Source organism: Oncorhynchus clarkii, unplaced genomic scaffold, assembly GCF_045791955.1.
Source record: "Oncorhynchus clarkii lewisi isolate Uvic-CL-2024 unplaced genomic scaffold, UVic_Ocla_1.0 unplaced_contig_14083_pilon_pilon, whole genome shotgun sequence".
NCBI lineage: Eukaryota > Metazoa > Chordata > Actinopteri > Salmoniformes > Salmonidae > Oncorhynchus > Oncorhynchus clarkii.
In genome coordinates, this window is record NW_027258076.1 from 136,950 (window position 1) to 152,080 (window position 15,131).

The 15,131-nt window shown below is 48.5% G+C and overlaps 1 protein-coding gene across 1 annotated transcript in view; it reads left to right on the top strand.

Annotated features, from left to right (window-relative positions):
- LOC139395225 (regulator of G-protein signaling 9-like) overlaps positions 1-14,794 on the top strand; it is a gene marked incomplete at its 3' end in the record, with an annotated part of 29,566 nt that extends 14,772 nt beyond the window's left edge. The window contains exons 9-16 of the mRNA XM_071142871.1: positions 4,178-4,240; positions 9,824-9,853; positions 11,572-11,633; positions 11,912-12,025; positions 12,985-13,100; positions 13,885-13,972; positions 14,140-14,278; positions 14,767-14,794. Of these exons, the coding sequence (XP_070998972.1) occupies positions 4,178-4,240; positions 9,824-9,853; positions 11,572-11,633; positions 11,912-12,025; positions 12,985-13,100; positions 13,885-13,972; positions 14,140-14,278; positions 14,767-14,794 (640 nt within the window). The remainder of the gene's footprint in view (positions 1-4,177; positions 4,241-9,823; positions 9,854-11,571; positions 11,634-11,911; positions 12,026-12,984; positions 13,101-13,884; positions 13,973-14,139; positions 14,279-14,766) is intronic.
- Between the last annotated feature and the right edge of the window lie 337 nt (positions 14,795-15,131).

Below are 15,131 nucleotides of genomic sequence, written 5' to 3' on the forward strand. Positions count from 1 at the left end.
TATTAGACCTCTATGAGTCCTGTATGAGACCTCTGAGACCCCTATGAGTCCTCTATGAGACCTGAATGAGACCTCTATGAGTCCTCTATGAGTCCCCTATGAGACCTGTATGAGACCCCTATGAGACCTGTATGAGACCTCTATGAGACCCCTATGAGACCTGAATGAGACCTCTATTAGACCTCTATGAGTCCTGTATGAGACCTCTATGAGACCCCCATGAGACCTGAATGAGACCTCTATGAGACCTGAATGAGACCTATATTAGACCTCTATGAGTCCTGTATGAGACCTCTATGAGACCCCTATGAGTCCTCTATGAGACCTGAATGAGACCTCTATGAGTCCTCTGAGTCCCCTATGAGACCTGTATGAGACCTCTATGAGACCCATATAAAACCTGTATGAGACCTCTATGAGACCCCTATGAGACCTGAATGAGACCTCTATTAGACCTCTATGAGTCCTGTATGAGACCTCTATGAGACCCCCATGAGACCTGAATGAGACCTGAATGAGACCTCTATGAGACCTGAATGAGACCTCTATTAGACCTATATGAGACCCCTATGAGACCCCTATGAGACCTCTATGAGACCTCTATTAGACCCTTATGACACCTCTATGAGACCCCTATGAGACCTCTATGAGACCCCTATGAGACCTCTATTAGACCCCTATGACACCTCTATGAGACCCCTATGAGACCTCTATTAGACCCCTATGAGTCCTGAATGAGACCTGAATGAGACCTCTATGAGACCTGAATGAGACCTCTATTAGACCTCTATGAGTCCTGTATGAGACCTCTATGAGACCCCTATGAGTCCTCTATGAGACCTGAATGAGACCTCTATGAGTCCTCTGAGTCCCCTATGAGACCTGTATGAGACCTCTATGAGACCCCTATGATACCTGTATGAGACCTCTATGAGACCCCTATGAGACCTGAATGAGACCTCTATTAGACCTCTATGAGTCCTGTATGAGACCTCTATGAGACCCCCATGAGACCTGAATGAGACCTGAATGAGACCTCTATGAGACCTGAATGAGACCTCTATTAGACCTCTATGAGACCCCTATGAGACCCCTATGAGACCTCTATGAGACCTCTATGAGACCTCTATTAGACCCCTATGACACCTCTATGAGACCCCTATGAGACCTCTATGCGACCCCTATGAGACCTCTATTAGACCCCTATGACACCTCTATGAGACCCCTATGAGACCTCTATTAGACCCCTATGACACCTCTATGAGACCCCTATGAGACCTCTATTAGACCCCTATGACACCTCTATGAGACCCCTATGAGACCTCTATGAGACCTCTATGAGACCTCTATTAGACCCCTATGACACCTCTATGAGACCCCTATGAGACCTCTATGAGACCCCTATGAGACCTCTATTAGACCCCTATGACACCTCTATGAGACCCCTATGAGACCTCTATTAGACCCCTATGAGTCCTGCATGAGACCTCTGAGACCCCCATGAGACCTCTATGAGACCTGAATGAGACCTCTATTAGACCTCTATGAGTCCTGTATGAGACCTCTATGAGACCCCTATGAGTCCTCTATGAGACCTGAATGAGACCTCTATGAGTCCTCTGAGTCCCCTATGAGACCTGTATGAGACCTCTATGAGACCCCTATGATACCTGTATGAGACCTCTATGAGACCTCTATGAGACCTGAATGAGACCTCTATTAGACCTCTATGAGTCCTGTATGAGACCTCTATGAGACCCCCATGAGACCTGAATGAGACCTGAATGAGACCTCTATGAGACCTGAATGAGACCTCTATTAGACCTCTATGAGACCCCTATGAGACCCCTATGAGACCTCTATGAGACCTCTATGAGACCTCTATTAGACCCCTATGACACCTCTATGAGACCCCTATGAGACCTGTATGAGACCCCTATGAGACCTCTATTAGACCCCTATGACACCTCTATGAGACCCCTATGAGACCTCTATTAGACCCCTATGACACCTCTATGAGACCCCTATGAGACCTCTATTAGACCCCTATGACACCTCTATGAGACCCCTATGAGACCTCTATGAGACCTCTATGACACCTCTATGAGACCCCTATGAGACCTCTATTAGACCCCTATGACACCTCTATGAGACCCCTATGAGACCTCTATGAGACCCCTATGACACCTCTATGAGACCCCTATGAGACCTCTATGAGACCCCTATGAGACCTCTATGAGACCTCTATGAGACCCCTATGACACCTTTATGAGACCCCTATGAGACCTCTATGAGACTCCTATGAGACCTCTATGACACCTCTATGAGACCCCTATGAGACCTGTAATGTTATTACATGACTAATGGGGGGGGACATCGCCAAGGACTATGTGTGATGTAATAGAACACAGGAGAAATTATACGAGGTGTTTTTAGGACATGGGGGAATAATCAAACCTGTTACTCAGTTCAGGTAGGCCTCCACGCTGCAGCAGGAAACTAGGAGGGCTGCTTGACAACACTGAGGAAAATCAAACCTGTTACTCAGTTCAGGTAGGCCTCCACGCTGCAGCAGGAAACTAGGAGGGCTGCTTGACAACACTGAGGAAAATCAAACCTGTTACTCAGTTCAGGTAGGCCTCCACGCTGCAGCAGGAAACTAGGAGGGCTGCTTGACAACACTGAGGAAAATCAAACCTGTTACTCAGTTCAGGTAGGCCTCCACGCTGCAGCAGGAAACTAGGAGGGCTGCTTGACAACACTGAGGAAAATCAAACCTGTTACTCAGTTCAGGTAGGCCTCCACACTGCAGCAGGAAACTAGGAGGGCTGCTTGACAACACTGAGGAAAATCAAACCTGTTTACTCAGTTCAGGTAGGCCTCCACGCTGCAGCAGGAAACTAGGAGGGCTGCTTGACAACACTGAGGAAAATCAAACCTGTTACTCAGTTCGGGTAGGCCTCCACGCTGCAGCAGGAAACTAGGAGGGCTGCTTGACAACACTGAGGAAAATCAAACCTGTTACTCAGTTCGGGTAGAACTCCACGCTGCAGCAGGAAACTAGGAGGGCTGCTTGACAACACTGAGGAAAATCCAACAAAAAGGTTTACCAGGAAAAACTTCCAAAAGGACCAATTAGATGCAGAAAGGAGTTGGAGCGTGTTCAAGTAGCTTCCTATTGGTTCATTCATCCCCCCTCCTCTCCCCTGTAACTATTCCCCAGGACGTTGCTGTAAATGAGAATGTGTTCTCAGTCAACTTAATAAGGGTTAAATAAAAAACTATTAAATACAAGTAATATAATGTTCTCGTTCAAAATGAACAATGATTGAGGATGTTGGTGCCAGATCTGTTTGGAAAACATCAGTATGTTCATCCAGTTCCTTACCCAGGGGTCTGTGCTCCAGTTCCTTACCCAGGAGTCTGTGCTCCAGTTCCTTACCCAGGGGTCTGTGCTCCAGTTCCTTACCCAGGGGTCTGTGCTTCAGTTCCTTACCCAGGGGTCTGTGCTCCAGTTCCTTACCCAGGGGTCTGTGCTCCAGTTCCTTACCCAGGGGTCTGTGCTCCAGTTCCTTACCCAGGGGTCTGTGCTCCAGTTCCTTACCCAGGGGTCTGTGCTCCAGTTCCTTACCCAGGGGTCTGTGCTCCAATTCCTTACCCAGGGGTCTGTGCTCCAGTTCCTTACCCAGGGGTCTGTGCTCCAGTTCCTTACCCAGGGGTCTGTGCTCCAGTTCCTTACCCAGGGGTCTGTGCTCCAGTTCCATACCCAGGGGTCTGTGCTCCAGTTCCATACCCAGGGGTCTGTGCTCCAGTTCCTTACCCAGGGGTCTGTGCTCCAGTTCCTTACCCAGGGGTCTGTGCTCCAATTCCTTACCCAGGGGTCTGTGCTCCAGTTCCTTACCCAGGGGTCTGTGCTCCAGTTCCTTACCCAGGGGTCTGTGCTCCAATTCCTTACCCAGGGGTCTGTGCTCCAGTTCCTTACCCAGGGGTCTGTGCTCCAATTCCTCACCCAGGGGTCTGTGCCCCAGTTCCTTACCCAGGGGTCTGTGCCCCAGTTCCTTACCCAGGGGTCTGTGCTCCAGTTCCTTACCCAGGGGTCTGTGCTCCAGACTCTGGAGATAATATGTTGAGTTACAGCACATCAGACTGACTAAACAGGTGCTTGTTGTGTCCACAGCGTCGGACACACAGTGCCATGGACTATGGTCTGGACCGTCTCATTGACCCCAATGCAGAGGAGGTAACAGGTGAGTACTGTGCTCTCTGAGAGACATTTCCCTTGGAAAACAGAGTGGTTCCCAAATGCACCCTGTACATTATACACTGAATGTACAAAACATCAAGGACACCTTCCTGATATTGAGTTGCCCCCCTTCCTTTGCTCTCAGAACAGCCTCAATTCATCAGGCCACGGACTCTACAAGGTGTTGAAAGCGTTCCACAGGGATGCTGGCCCATGTTGACTCTACAAGGTGTTGAAAGCGTTCCACAGGGATGCTGGCCCATGTTGACTCTACAAGGTGTTGAAAGCGTTCCACAGGGATGCTGGCCCATGTTGACTCTACAAGGTGTTGAAAGCGTTCCACAGGGATGCTGGCCCATGTTGACTCTACAAGGTGTTGAAAGTGTTCCACAGGGATGCTGGCCCATGTTGACTCTACAAGGTGTTGAAAGGGTTCCACAGGGATGCTGGCCCATGTTGACTCTACAAGGTGTTGAAAGTGTTCCACAGGGATGCTGGCCCATGTTGACTCCACAAGGTGTTGAAAGTGTTCCACAGGGATGCTGGCCCATGTTGACTCTACAAGGTGTTGAAAGTGTTCCACAGGGATGTTGGCCCATGTTGACTCTACAAGGTGTTGAAAGCGTTCCACGGGGATGCTGGCCCATGTTGACTCTACAAGGTGTTGAAAGCTTTCCACAGGGATGCTGGCCCATGTTGACTCTACAAGGTGTTGAAAGCGTTCCACAGGGATGCTGGCCCATGTTGACTCTACAAGGTGTTGAAAGCGTTCCACAGGGATGCTGGCCCATGTTGACTCTACAAGGTGTTGAAAGTGTTCCACAGGGATGCTGGCCCATGTTGACTCTACAAGGTGTTGAAAGCGTTCCACAGGGATGCTGGCCCATGTTGACCCCAATGCTTTCCACAGTTGGGTCAAGTTGTCTGGATGTTCGTAGGGTGGTGGACCATTCTTGATACACATGGAAAACTGTTGAGTGTGGAAAACCCCAGCAGCGTTGCAGTTCTTGACACAAACCCGTGCACCTGGCACCTACTACCATACCCCGTTCAAAGGCACTTAAATGTGTCTTGCCCATTCACCCTCTGAATGGCAACACATACACAATCCATGTCTCAATTGTCTCAAGGCTTAAAACTCCTTCTTTAACCAGGTCTCCTCCCCTTCATCTACACTGATTGCAGTGGATTCAACAAGTGACATCAATAAGGGATCATGTCTTTCACCTGGATTCACCTGGTCAGTCCATGTCATGGAAAGACAGGTGTTCTTAATGATTCTCCACTCAGTGTATAATGTGTTGTCGTTTGGGAAGCATCCTTGTTATCTCAATAGGATTTATTTTGGACTTCCTGGTTTGAGGTTAAAGTAAAAGAGTTTGACGTTCGAAGGGGGTGGAGCTACGTTGAGAGGTGGTAGGAGGTGTCATAATGTACATCTCCAGATCCAGATTCTGCCAGGACTGAATAGGATACGTGATAACGAGCAGTATTCATTCAGTTTTCTGGGTTTGTCACTGGTTATTTGGATGTATCAGGATTGGGTGAAAGCACTGCTTCATTTGCTTCACCTCGAGACCTTCGATCGCGTGCCCATGCAGATCGGGGGTGGGGGTGGGGGGGGGGGGGGGGGGGGCATGCAGATCGGGGGTGGGGGGGGGGTTGTGCCCATGCAGATCGGGGGGAGGGGGGGGGGGGGTTTGCAGATACATCAGTTTCTAACACTATGAACACAGACGTTCACACTGCTGACCAAATTACACAAGATTCTACTTCTGTGTTACAGAGGTTAGATGTAATGTGCTGAAATTCTTTCCCTTGTCATATTTCAATTTGAAATTTTTGTAATTTACCAGACGCTCTTATCCAGAGAGACTTACAGGACCGTTTAGGGTTAAGTGCCTTGTTCAAGGGCAGATTTTTCACCTAGTTGACTCGGGATTTGAACCAGCACCCTTTCTGTTACTGGCCCAACACTCTTAACCGATAGGCTACCTGCCACCTCATACGTCATCACCCCACCAGTCTGAGATGAAGAGATGTGGGAGAGTGAATAGAGAGAGAGTGAAGGGAAAGTTGAGAGAGAGGAGACAGAGAGAGAGAGAGAGAGAGAGAGTGAAGGAAAAGTTGAGAGAGAGGAGAGAGAGAGAGAGAGTGAAGGGAAAGTTGAGAGAGAGGAGACAGAGAGAGAGGGAGAGGAGACAGAGAGAGAGAGAGAGAGAGACAGAGAGAGAGAGTGAAGGGAAAGTTGAGAGAGAGAGAGAGAGAGTGAATGAAGGGAAAGTTGAGAGAGAGAGAGTAAATGGAAAGTTGAGAGAGAGAGAGAGTGAGTGAATGGAAAGTTGAGAGAGGAGAAAGAGAGAGAGAGTGAAGGGAAAGTTGAGAGAGAGGAGAAAGAGAGTGAGAGAGAGAGACAGTTCTCTCTCTCTCTCTACTTCTCTACCTCTCACTCTAGAGGCTACTAGACTACAGTTCTCTCTCTCTCTCTACTTCTCTACCTCTCACTCTAGAGAGGCTACTAGACTACAGTTCTCTCTCTCTCTCTACTTCTCTACCTCTCACTCTAGAGAGGCTACTAGACTACAGTTCTCTCTCTCTCTCTCTACTTCTCTACCTCTCACTCTAGAGAGGCTACTAGACTACAGTTCTCTCTCTCTCTCTACTTCTCTACCTCTCACTCTAGAGAGGCTACTAGACTACAGTTCTCTCTCTCTCTCTACTTCTCTACCTCTCACTCTAGAGAGGCTACTAGACTACAGTTCTCTCTCTCTCTCTACTTCTCTACCTCTCACTCTAGAGAGGCTACTGGACTACAGTTCTCTCTCTCTCTCTACTTCTCTACCTCTCACTCTAGAGAGGCTACTAGACTACAGTTCTCTCTCTCTCTCTACTTCTCTACCTCTCACTCTAGAGAGGCTACTAGACTACAGTTCTCTCTCTCTCTCTACTTCTCTACCTCTCACTCTAGAGAGGCTACTAGACTACAGTTCTCTCTCCCTCTCTACTTCTCTACCTCTCACTCTAGAGAGGCTACTAGACTACAGTTCTCTCTCCCTCTCTACTTCTCTACCTCTCACTCTAGAGAGGCTACTAGACTACAGTTCTCTCTCTCTCTCTACTTCTCTACCTCTCACTCTAGAGAGGCTACTAGACTACAGTTCTCTCTCTCTCTCTCTACTTCTCTACCTCTCACTCTAGAGAGGCTACTAGACTACAGTTCTCTCTCCCTCTCTACTTCTCTACCTCTCACTCTAGAGAGGCTACTAGACTACAGTTCTCTCTCTCTCTACTTCTCTACCTCTCACTCTAGAGAGGCTACTAGACTACAGTTCTTTACAATGACGGCCTAATAAATAAACATAAATATGGGTTGTATTTATAATGGTGCTTGTTCTTCACTTGTTGCCATTTTCTCGTGGCAACAGGTCACAAATCTTGCTGCTGTGATGTCACACTGTGATATTTCACCCAGTAGATATGGGAGTTTTTCAAAATTGGGTTTGTTTTCGAATTCTTTGTGGATCTGTGTAATCTGAGGGAAATATGTCTCTCTAATATGATCATACATGTGGCAGGAGGTTAGATAGTGCAGCTCAGTTTCCACCTCATTTTGTGGGCAGTGAGCACATAGCCTGTCTTCTCTTGAGAGCCATGTCTGCCTACGGCGGCCTTTCTCAATAGCAGGGCTGTGCTCCCTGTGTCTGTACATAGTCAAAGATTTCAACAGCACAGGCCTTTTTGGGTTGGAGGGGTTTGTATTTTCTCTGTCTTTCTCTGCTCTTCATTTGACAGTTTGTTCTGTCGTCTCTTCCTTCAGATTCTATTCCATCACATCCTTCACCTGTTGTCGAGAGGATTGTTTACACACACACACACACACACACACACACACACACACACACACACACACACACACACACACACACACACACACACACACACACACACACACACACACACACACTCTTTCTGCCTTACCATGCAGATTTATCTTCTTGTGGTGTAGCCTGTGACTGTGGTGTAGTGTGACTGTGGTGTAGCCTGTGACTGTGGTGTAGTCTATGACTGTGGTGTAGCCTGTGACTGTGGTGTAGTGTGACTGTGGTGTAGTGTGACTGTGGTGTAGCCTGTGACTGGTGTAGCCTGTGACTGTGGTGTAGCCTGTGACTGTGGTGTAGCCTGTGACTGTGGTGTAGTCTGTGACTGTGGTGTAGCCTGTGACTGTGGTGTAGTGTGACTGTGGTGTAGTGTGACTGTGGTGTAGTGTGACTGTGGTGTAGCCTGTGACTGTTGTGTAGCCTGTGACTGTGGTGTAGTCTGTGACTGTGGTGTAGCCTGTGACTGTGGTGTAGCCTGTGACTGTGGTGTAGCCTGTGACTGTGGTGTAGTGTGACTGTGGTGTAGCCTGTAACTGGTGTAGCCTGTGACTGTGGTGTAGTCTGTGACTGTGGTGTAGTCTGTGACTGTGGTGTAGCCTGTGACTGTGGTGTAGCCTGTGACTGTGGTGTAGTCTGTGATTATGCTGTAGCCTGTGACTGTGGTGTATGTAGCCTGTGACTGTGGTGTAGCCTGTGACTGTGGTATAGCCTGTGACTGTGGTGTAGCCTGTGACTGTGGTGTAGTCTGTGACTGTGGTGTAGTCTGTGACTGTGGTGTATGTAGCCTGTGACTGTGGTGTAGCCTGTGACTGTGGTGTAGCCTGTGACTGTGGTGTAGTCTATGACTGTGGTGTAGCCTGTGACTGTGGTGTAGTGTGACTGTGGTGTAGTGTGACTGTGGTGTAGCCTGTGACTGGTGTAGCCTGTGACTGTGGTGTAGCCTGTGACTGTGGTGTAGCCTGTGACTGTGGTGTAGTCTGTGACTGTGGTGTAGCCTGTGACTGTGGTGTAGTGTGACTGTGGTGTAGTGTGACTGTGGTGTAGTGTGACTGTGGTGTAGCCTGTGACTGTTGTGTAGCCTGTGACTGTGGTGTAGTCTGTGACTGTGGTGTAGCCTGTGACTGTGGTGTAGCCTGTGACTGTGGTGTAGCCTGTGACTGTGGTGTAGTGTGACTGTGGTGTAGCCTGTAACTGGTGTAGCCTGTGACTGTGGTGTAGTCTGTGACTGTGGTGTAGTCTGTGACTGTGGTGTAGCCTGTGACTGTGGTGTAGCCTGTGACTGTGGTGTAGTCTGTGACTATGCTGTAGCCTGTGACTGTGGTGTATGTAGCCTGTGACTGTGGTGTAGCCTGTGACTGTGGTATAGCCTGTGACTGTGGTGTAGCCTGTGACTGTGGTGTAGTCTGTGACTGTGGTGTAGTCTGTGACTGTGGTGTATGTAGCCTGTGACTGTGGTGTAGCCTGTGACTGTGGTATAGCCTGTGACTGTGGTGTAGCCTGTGACTGTGCTGTAGCCTGTGACTGTGCTGTAGCCTGTGACTGTGGTGTAGCCTGCGACTGTGCTGTAGCCTGTGACTGTGCTGTAGCCTGCTTTCGAGGGGGATTGTGTGTGTGAGAGTGCGTTAGTTGTGACTTTAGATAGCAGTGGAACAGAAGAGCTCTGCCTGTAATAACAAGCTGTTCTTCTCTCGTGGGTTTTCAGGTGTTGACCTTCGACGTGGTCAGGAGAACCGTAAGACATCAGACATACTTCTGCACTGGAATACCTGAATAACCCAATGCACTCAAGTTTATGTGTTGGTGTAGAAAATAGATTAAGTACAGAAATTACAGACATATCATGTATCTCCTCTTCCTCTCCTTTCTTCTCCTCTTCCTCTCCTCTCTTCTCCCCTTCCTCTCCTCTCTTCTCCCCTTCCTATCCTTCCTCCTCTCCCCTTCCTCTCCTCTCCTCTTCCTCTCCTCTCTCCTCTCCCCTTCCTCTCCTCTCTTCTCCCCTTCCTCTCCTCTCTTCTCCCCTTCCTCTCCTCTCTTCTCCCCTTCCTCTCCTCGCCTTCCTATCCTTCCTTCTCTCCCCTTCCTCTCTTCTCTCCTCTTTCCTTCTTCTCGTCTCTCTCCTCCTCCTCCTCATCCTCATTTCCTCTATTCTCTCTCCTCCTCCTTATTTCCTCCTCTCCTCCTTATTTATCCCCCTCTATCCTCCTCCTTATTTATCCCCCCTCTCTCTCCTCCTCCTTATTTATCCCCCTCTATCCTCCTCTCTCCTCCTCCTTATTTATCCCCCTCTATCCTCTCCTCTCCTCCTCTCTTCCTCTCCTCTCCTCCTTATTTATCCCCCTCTATCCTCTCCTCTCCTCCTTATTTATCCCCCTCTATCCTCTCCTCTCCTCCTTATTTATCCCCCTCTATCCTCTCCTCTCTCCTCCTCCTTATTTATCCCCCTCTATCCTCTCCTCTCCTCCTTATTTATCCCCCTCTATCCTCTCCTCTCTCCTCCTCCTTATTTATCCCCCTCTATCCTCTCCTCTCCTCCTTATTTATCCCCCTCTATCCTCTCCTCTCTCCTCCTCCTTATTTATCCCCCTCTATCCTCTCCTCTCCTCTCCTCCTTATTTATCCCCCTCTATCCTCTCCTCTCTCCTCCTCCTTATTTATCCCCCTCTATCCTCTCCTCTCCTCTCCTCCTTATTTATCCCCCTCTATCCTCTCCTCTCTCCTCCTCCTTATTTATCCCCCTCTATCCTCTCCTCCTTATTTATCCCCCTCTATCCTCTCCTCTCCTCCTCCTTATTTATCCCCCTATATCCTCTCCTCCTCCTTATTTATCCCCCTCTATCCTCTCCTCCTCCTTATTTATCCCCCTCTATCCTCTCCTCCTCCTTATTTATCCCCCTCTATCCTCCTCTCTCCTCTTCCTCCTTATTTATCCCCCTCTATCATCTCCTCTCCTCCTCCTTATTTATCTCCCTCTATCCTCTCCTCCTCCTTATCTCCCTCTATCCTCTCCTCTCCTCCTCCTTATTTATCCCCCTATATCCTCTCCTCCTCCTTATTTATCCCCCTCTATCCTCTCCTCCTCCTTATTTATCCCCCTCTATCCTCTCCTCCTCCTTATTTATCCCCCTCTATCATCTCCTCCTCCTTATTTATCCCCCTCTATCCTCCTCTCTCCTCTTCCTCCTTATTTATCCCCCTCTATCATCTCCTCTCCTCCTCCTTATTTATCTCCCTCTATCCTCTCCTCCTCCTTATTTATCTCCCTCTATCCTCTCCTCTCCTCCTTATTTATCCCCCTCTCTCCTCTCCTCTCTCCTCCTCCTTATTTATCCCCCTCTCTCCTCTCCTCTCTCCTCCTCCTTATTTATCCCCCTCTCCTCCTTATTTATCTCCCTCTATCCTCTCCTCCTCCTCCTTATCTCCCTCTCTCCTCTCCTCTCTCCTGCTCCCCAGAACATTTTCCTTACACAAGCCCTAATGAGGTCAGCTGTCAAATCGTCTGTGTCCCTCACAGCGTAAGTCCTTCTCAATACACTTCACACATTAATTGATTGATTGATAGGTTGTGTTTGTGTGTGGTCATTTGATGAATTGATTGACTGACTGACTGATTGACTGACTGAGACCAGCAACATTAATATTGTGTTCAGAAATGTAAGACCCGTCCAAAATAAAATAAACCCCAACGTTACAGTATAACGAGAGAAGTTATTTTATTGTATATATGATTATTTTTGGGACGACAACGTATGATAGAGATTCACAGCGTTTATGTCCCCTCTGTCCTCCTCAGCTTTGTCAAGTTCGTGACAACCCACCACAATCACGACCCGTTCCTGACAACCCCTGTCCCCAGCAACCCTTGGATAACGGACAGTGATGAGTTCTGGCAACTCAACTCAAGAAGGTAATTTCTGGCAACTGAACACAGGTGCATAGTTTTGCTCTGGCCCAGTAGAAATACACATGATTCTACTGTTCAAAGTCTTGATTGAAGATCATGATGATTTCATTAGAATCTCTCTCTCTCTTCCCCATCTCTCTCTCTCTTCCCCATCTCTCTCTCTCTTCCCCATCTCTCTCTCTATCTTCCCCATCTCTCTCTCTCTCTCTCTTCCACATCTCTCTCTCTCTTCCCCATCTCTCTCTCTCTTCCCCATCTCTCTCTCTCTCTCTCTCTCTTCCCCATCTTTCTCTCTCCCCCATCTCTCTCTCTCTCTCTTCCCCATCTCTCTCTCTCTCTTCCCCATCTCTCTCTCTCCCTTCCCCATCTCTCTCTCTCCTCCCCATCTCTCTCTCTCTTCCCCATCTCTCTCTCTCTTCCCCATCTCTCTCTCTCTTCCCCATCTCTCTCTCTTCCCCATCTCTCTCGCTTCCCCATCTCTCTCTCTCTCCTCCCCATCTCTCTCTCTCCCTTCCCCATCTCTCTCTCTCCTCCCCATCTCTCTCTCTCCCTTCCCCATCTCTCTCTCTCCTCCCCATCTCTCTCTCTCCCTTCCCCATCTCTCTCTCTCCCTTCCCCATCTCTCTCTCTCCTCCCCATCTCTCTCTCTCTCTTCCCCATCTCTCTCTCTCTCTTCCCCATCTCTCTCTCTTCCCCATCTCTCTCTCTTCCCCATCTCTCTCTCTCTCTCTTCCCCATCTCTCTCTCTCTCTCTTCCCCATCTCTCTCTCTCTCTCTCTCTTCCCCATCTCTCTCTCTCATCTCTCTCTCTCTCTCTCCCCCATCTCTCTCTCTCTCTCCCCCATCTCTCTCTCTCTCTCCCCCATCTCTCTCTCTCTCCTCCCCATCTCTCTCTCTCTCCTCCCCATCTCTCTCTCCTCCCCCCCTCTCTCTCTCTCTCCCCCTCTCTCTCTCTTCATCAGTGTGGACATCCCCACTAAGTTGAGTGTGGAGCGTTGGGTCTTGAGCTTCTGGGAGCTGATCAGTGACCCACGAGGCAGAGTCGACTTCAAGCTCTTCCTCAAGAAGGAGCACAGTGGTCAGTACACACACATACTTTTTCCTTACACAAGCCCTAATGAGGTCAGAGGTCAAATCGCTCCCGAGTGGCAGAGCGGTCTAAGGCACTGTATCTCAGTGCTAAAGGCGGCGCTACAGACCCTGGTTCGATCCTGGGCTGTTTCACAACCGACCTTGATCGGGAATCGGGCGGCGCACAATTGACCCAGCGTCGTCCGGGTTAGGGTTTGGCCGGGGTAGGGTTTGGCCGGGGTAGGGTTTGGCCGGGGTAGGGTTAGGCCGTCATTGTAAATAAGAATGTGTTCTTAACTGGCTTGCCTTGTTAAATAAAGGTTCAATAAAATTTTTTTAAAACACATCGTTTCCTCAATTCGTTTTTCCTCGATTCCTTGTGTCCTCTTTCCTTGCCTCCTCAAAGCATTAATAGTTCCTCCAACAGAGGACGCAAGGGAGGAAACGTTCATCCCAAATGGAACCCTATGTAGTGCACTAGGGAATAGGGAGCCATGTCATTTAGGATGCACCCTATGTAGTGCACTAGGGAATAGGGAGCCATGTCATTTAGGATGTACCCTACGGTTTACCATGCATGCTGTGGTATGCAGCTCAGCTAACCTAGCAGTGTGTGTGCGTGTGTGTGTGTGTCTCTGTATGTGTGTGTGTGTGTGTCTGTATGTGTGTGTGTGCGTGTGTCTGTATGTGTGTGTGCGCGCGCGTGTGTGTGTGTGTGTGTGTATCTATGTGTGTGTGTGTGTGTGTGTGTGTGTGTGTGTGTGTGTGTGTGTGTGTGTGTGTGTGCGCAGCGGAGAACATGGCGTTCTACGAGGCAGCTGAGGAGATGAGGTGGGGAGCAGCGTCTGCCATACCAGAGAAATCCCAGTTCATCTTCAAGTGAGTTACACTGGAGAATGTGTGAGACAGAGAGAACCTTAACCTCTGTGTGTGAGACAGAGAGAACCTTAACCTCTGTGTGTGAGACAGAAAGAGTTGCTTCTTGGTTTTTAACCTCTGCGTGTGTGTGTGTGTATCTCTGTGTGTGTGTGTGTGTGTGTGCGTAGCACCTTTCTGAAGCCTGGAGCTCCTCGATGGATCAACATCGATGGTCGTACCATGGGGCTGACAGTGAAGGGTCTGGTTGTTCCTCACCGCTACGTGCTGGACGCTGCCCAGACACACATCTTCCTGCTCATGAAGAAGGTGTGTGTGTAGTTAGTCCCTCCTAACAGAGGGGTCAGGCTTGTTCATCACACCAGTTCACTGAACTATCTCTTTAACACAACTAAACACACAGTACACAGAGCAGGATAATATGAAGTTATGTCATGAACTACCTCTGTAACACAACTAAACACACAGTACACAGAGCAGGATAATATGAAGTTATGTCATGAACTAACACTGTAACAACTAAACACACAGTACACAGAGCAGGATAATATGAAGTTATGTCATGAACTACCTCTGTAACACAACTAAACACACAGTACACAGAGCAGGATAATATGAAGTTATGTCATGAACTACCTCTGTAACAACTAAACACACAGTACACAGAGCAGGATAATATGAAGTTATGTGTCGTGACACACGTCCGTTTCAGAACGTCAGAATGAGGAATCTCAACTCAAAAGTTTGTAACTAAGAAGTATTTGTGTATAATGTCCCCTCCTCTGTCTCTGTCCCAGGATACCTTCTACCGGTCCATAAAGACATGTTTTATAATGTCCCCTCCTCTGTCTCTGTCCCAGGATACCTTCTACCAGTCCATAAAGACATGTTTTATAATGTCTCTGTCTCTGTCCCAGGATACCTTCTACCAGTCCATAAAGACATGTTTTATAATGTCCCCTTCTCTGTCTCTGTCCCAGGATACCTTCTACCAGTCCATAAAGACATGTTTTATAATGTCTCTGTCTCTGTCCCAGGATACCTTCTACCAGTCCATAAAGACATGTTTTATAATGTCCCCTCCTCTGTCTCTGTCCCAGGATACCTTCTACCAGTCCATAAAGATATGTTTTATAATGTCTCTGTCTCTGTCCCAGGATAC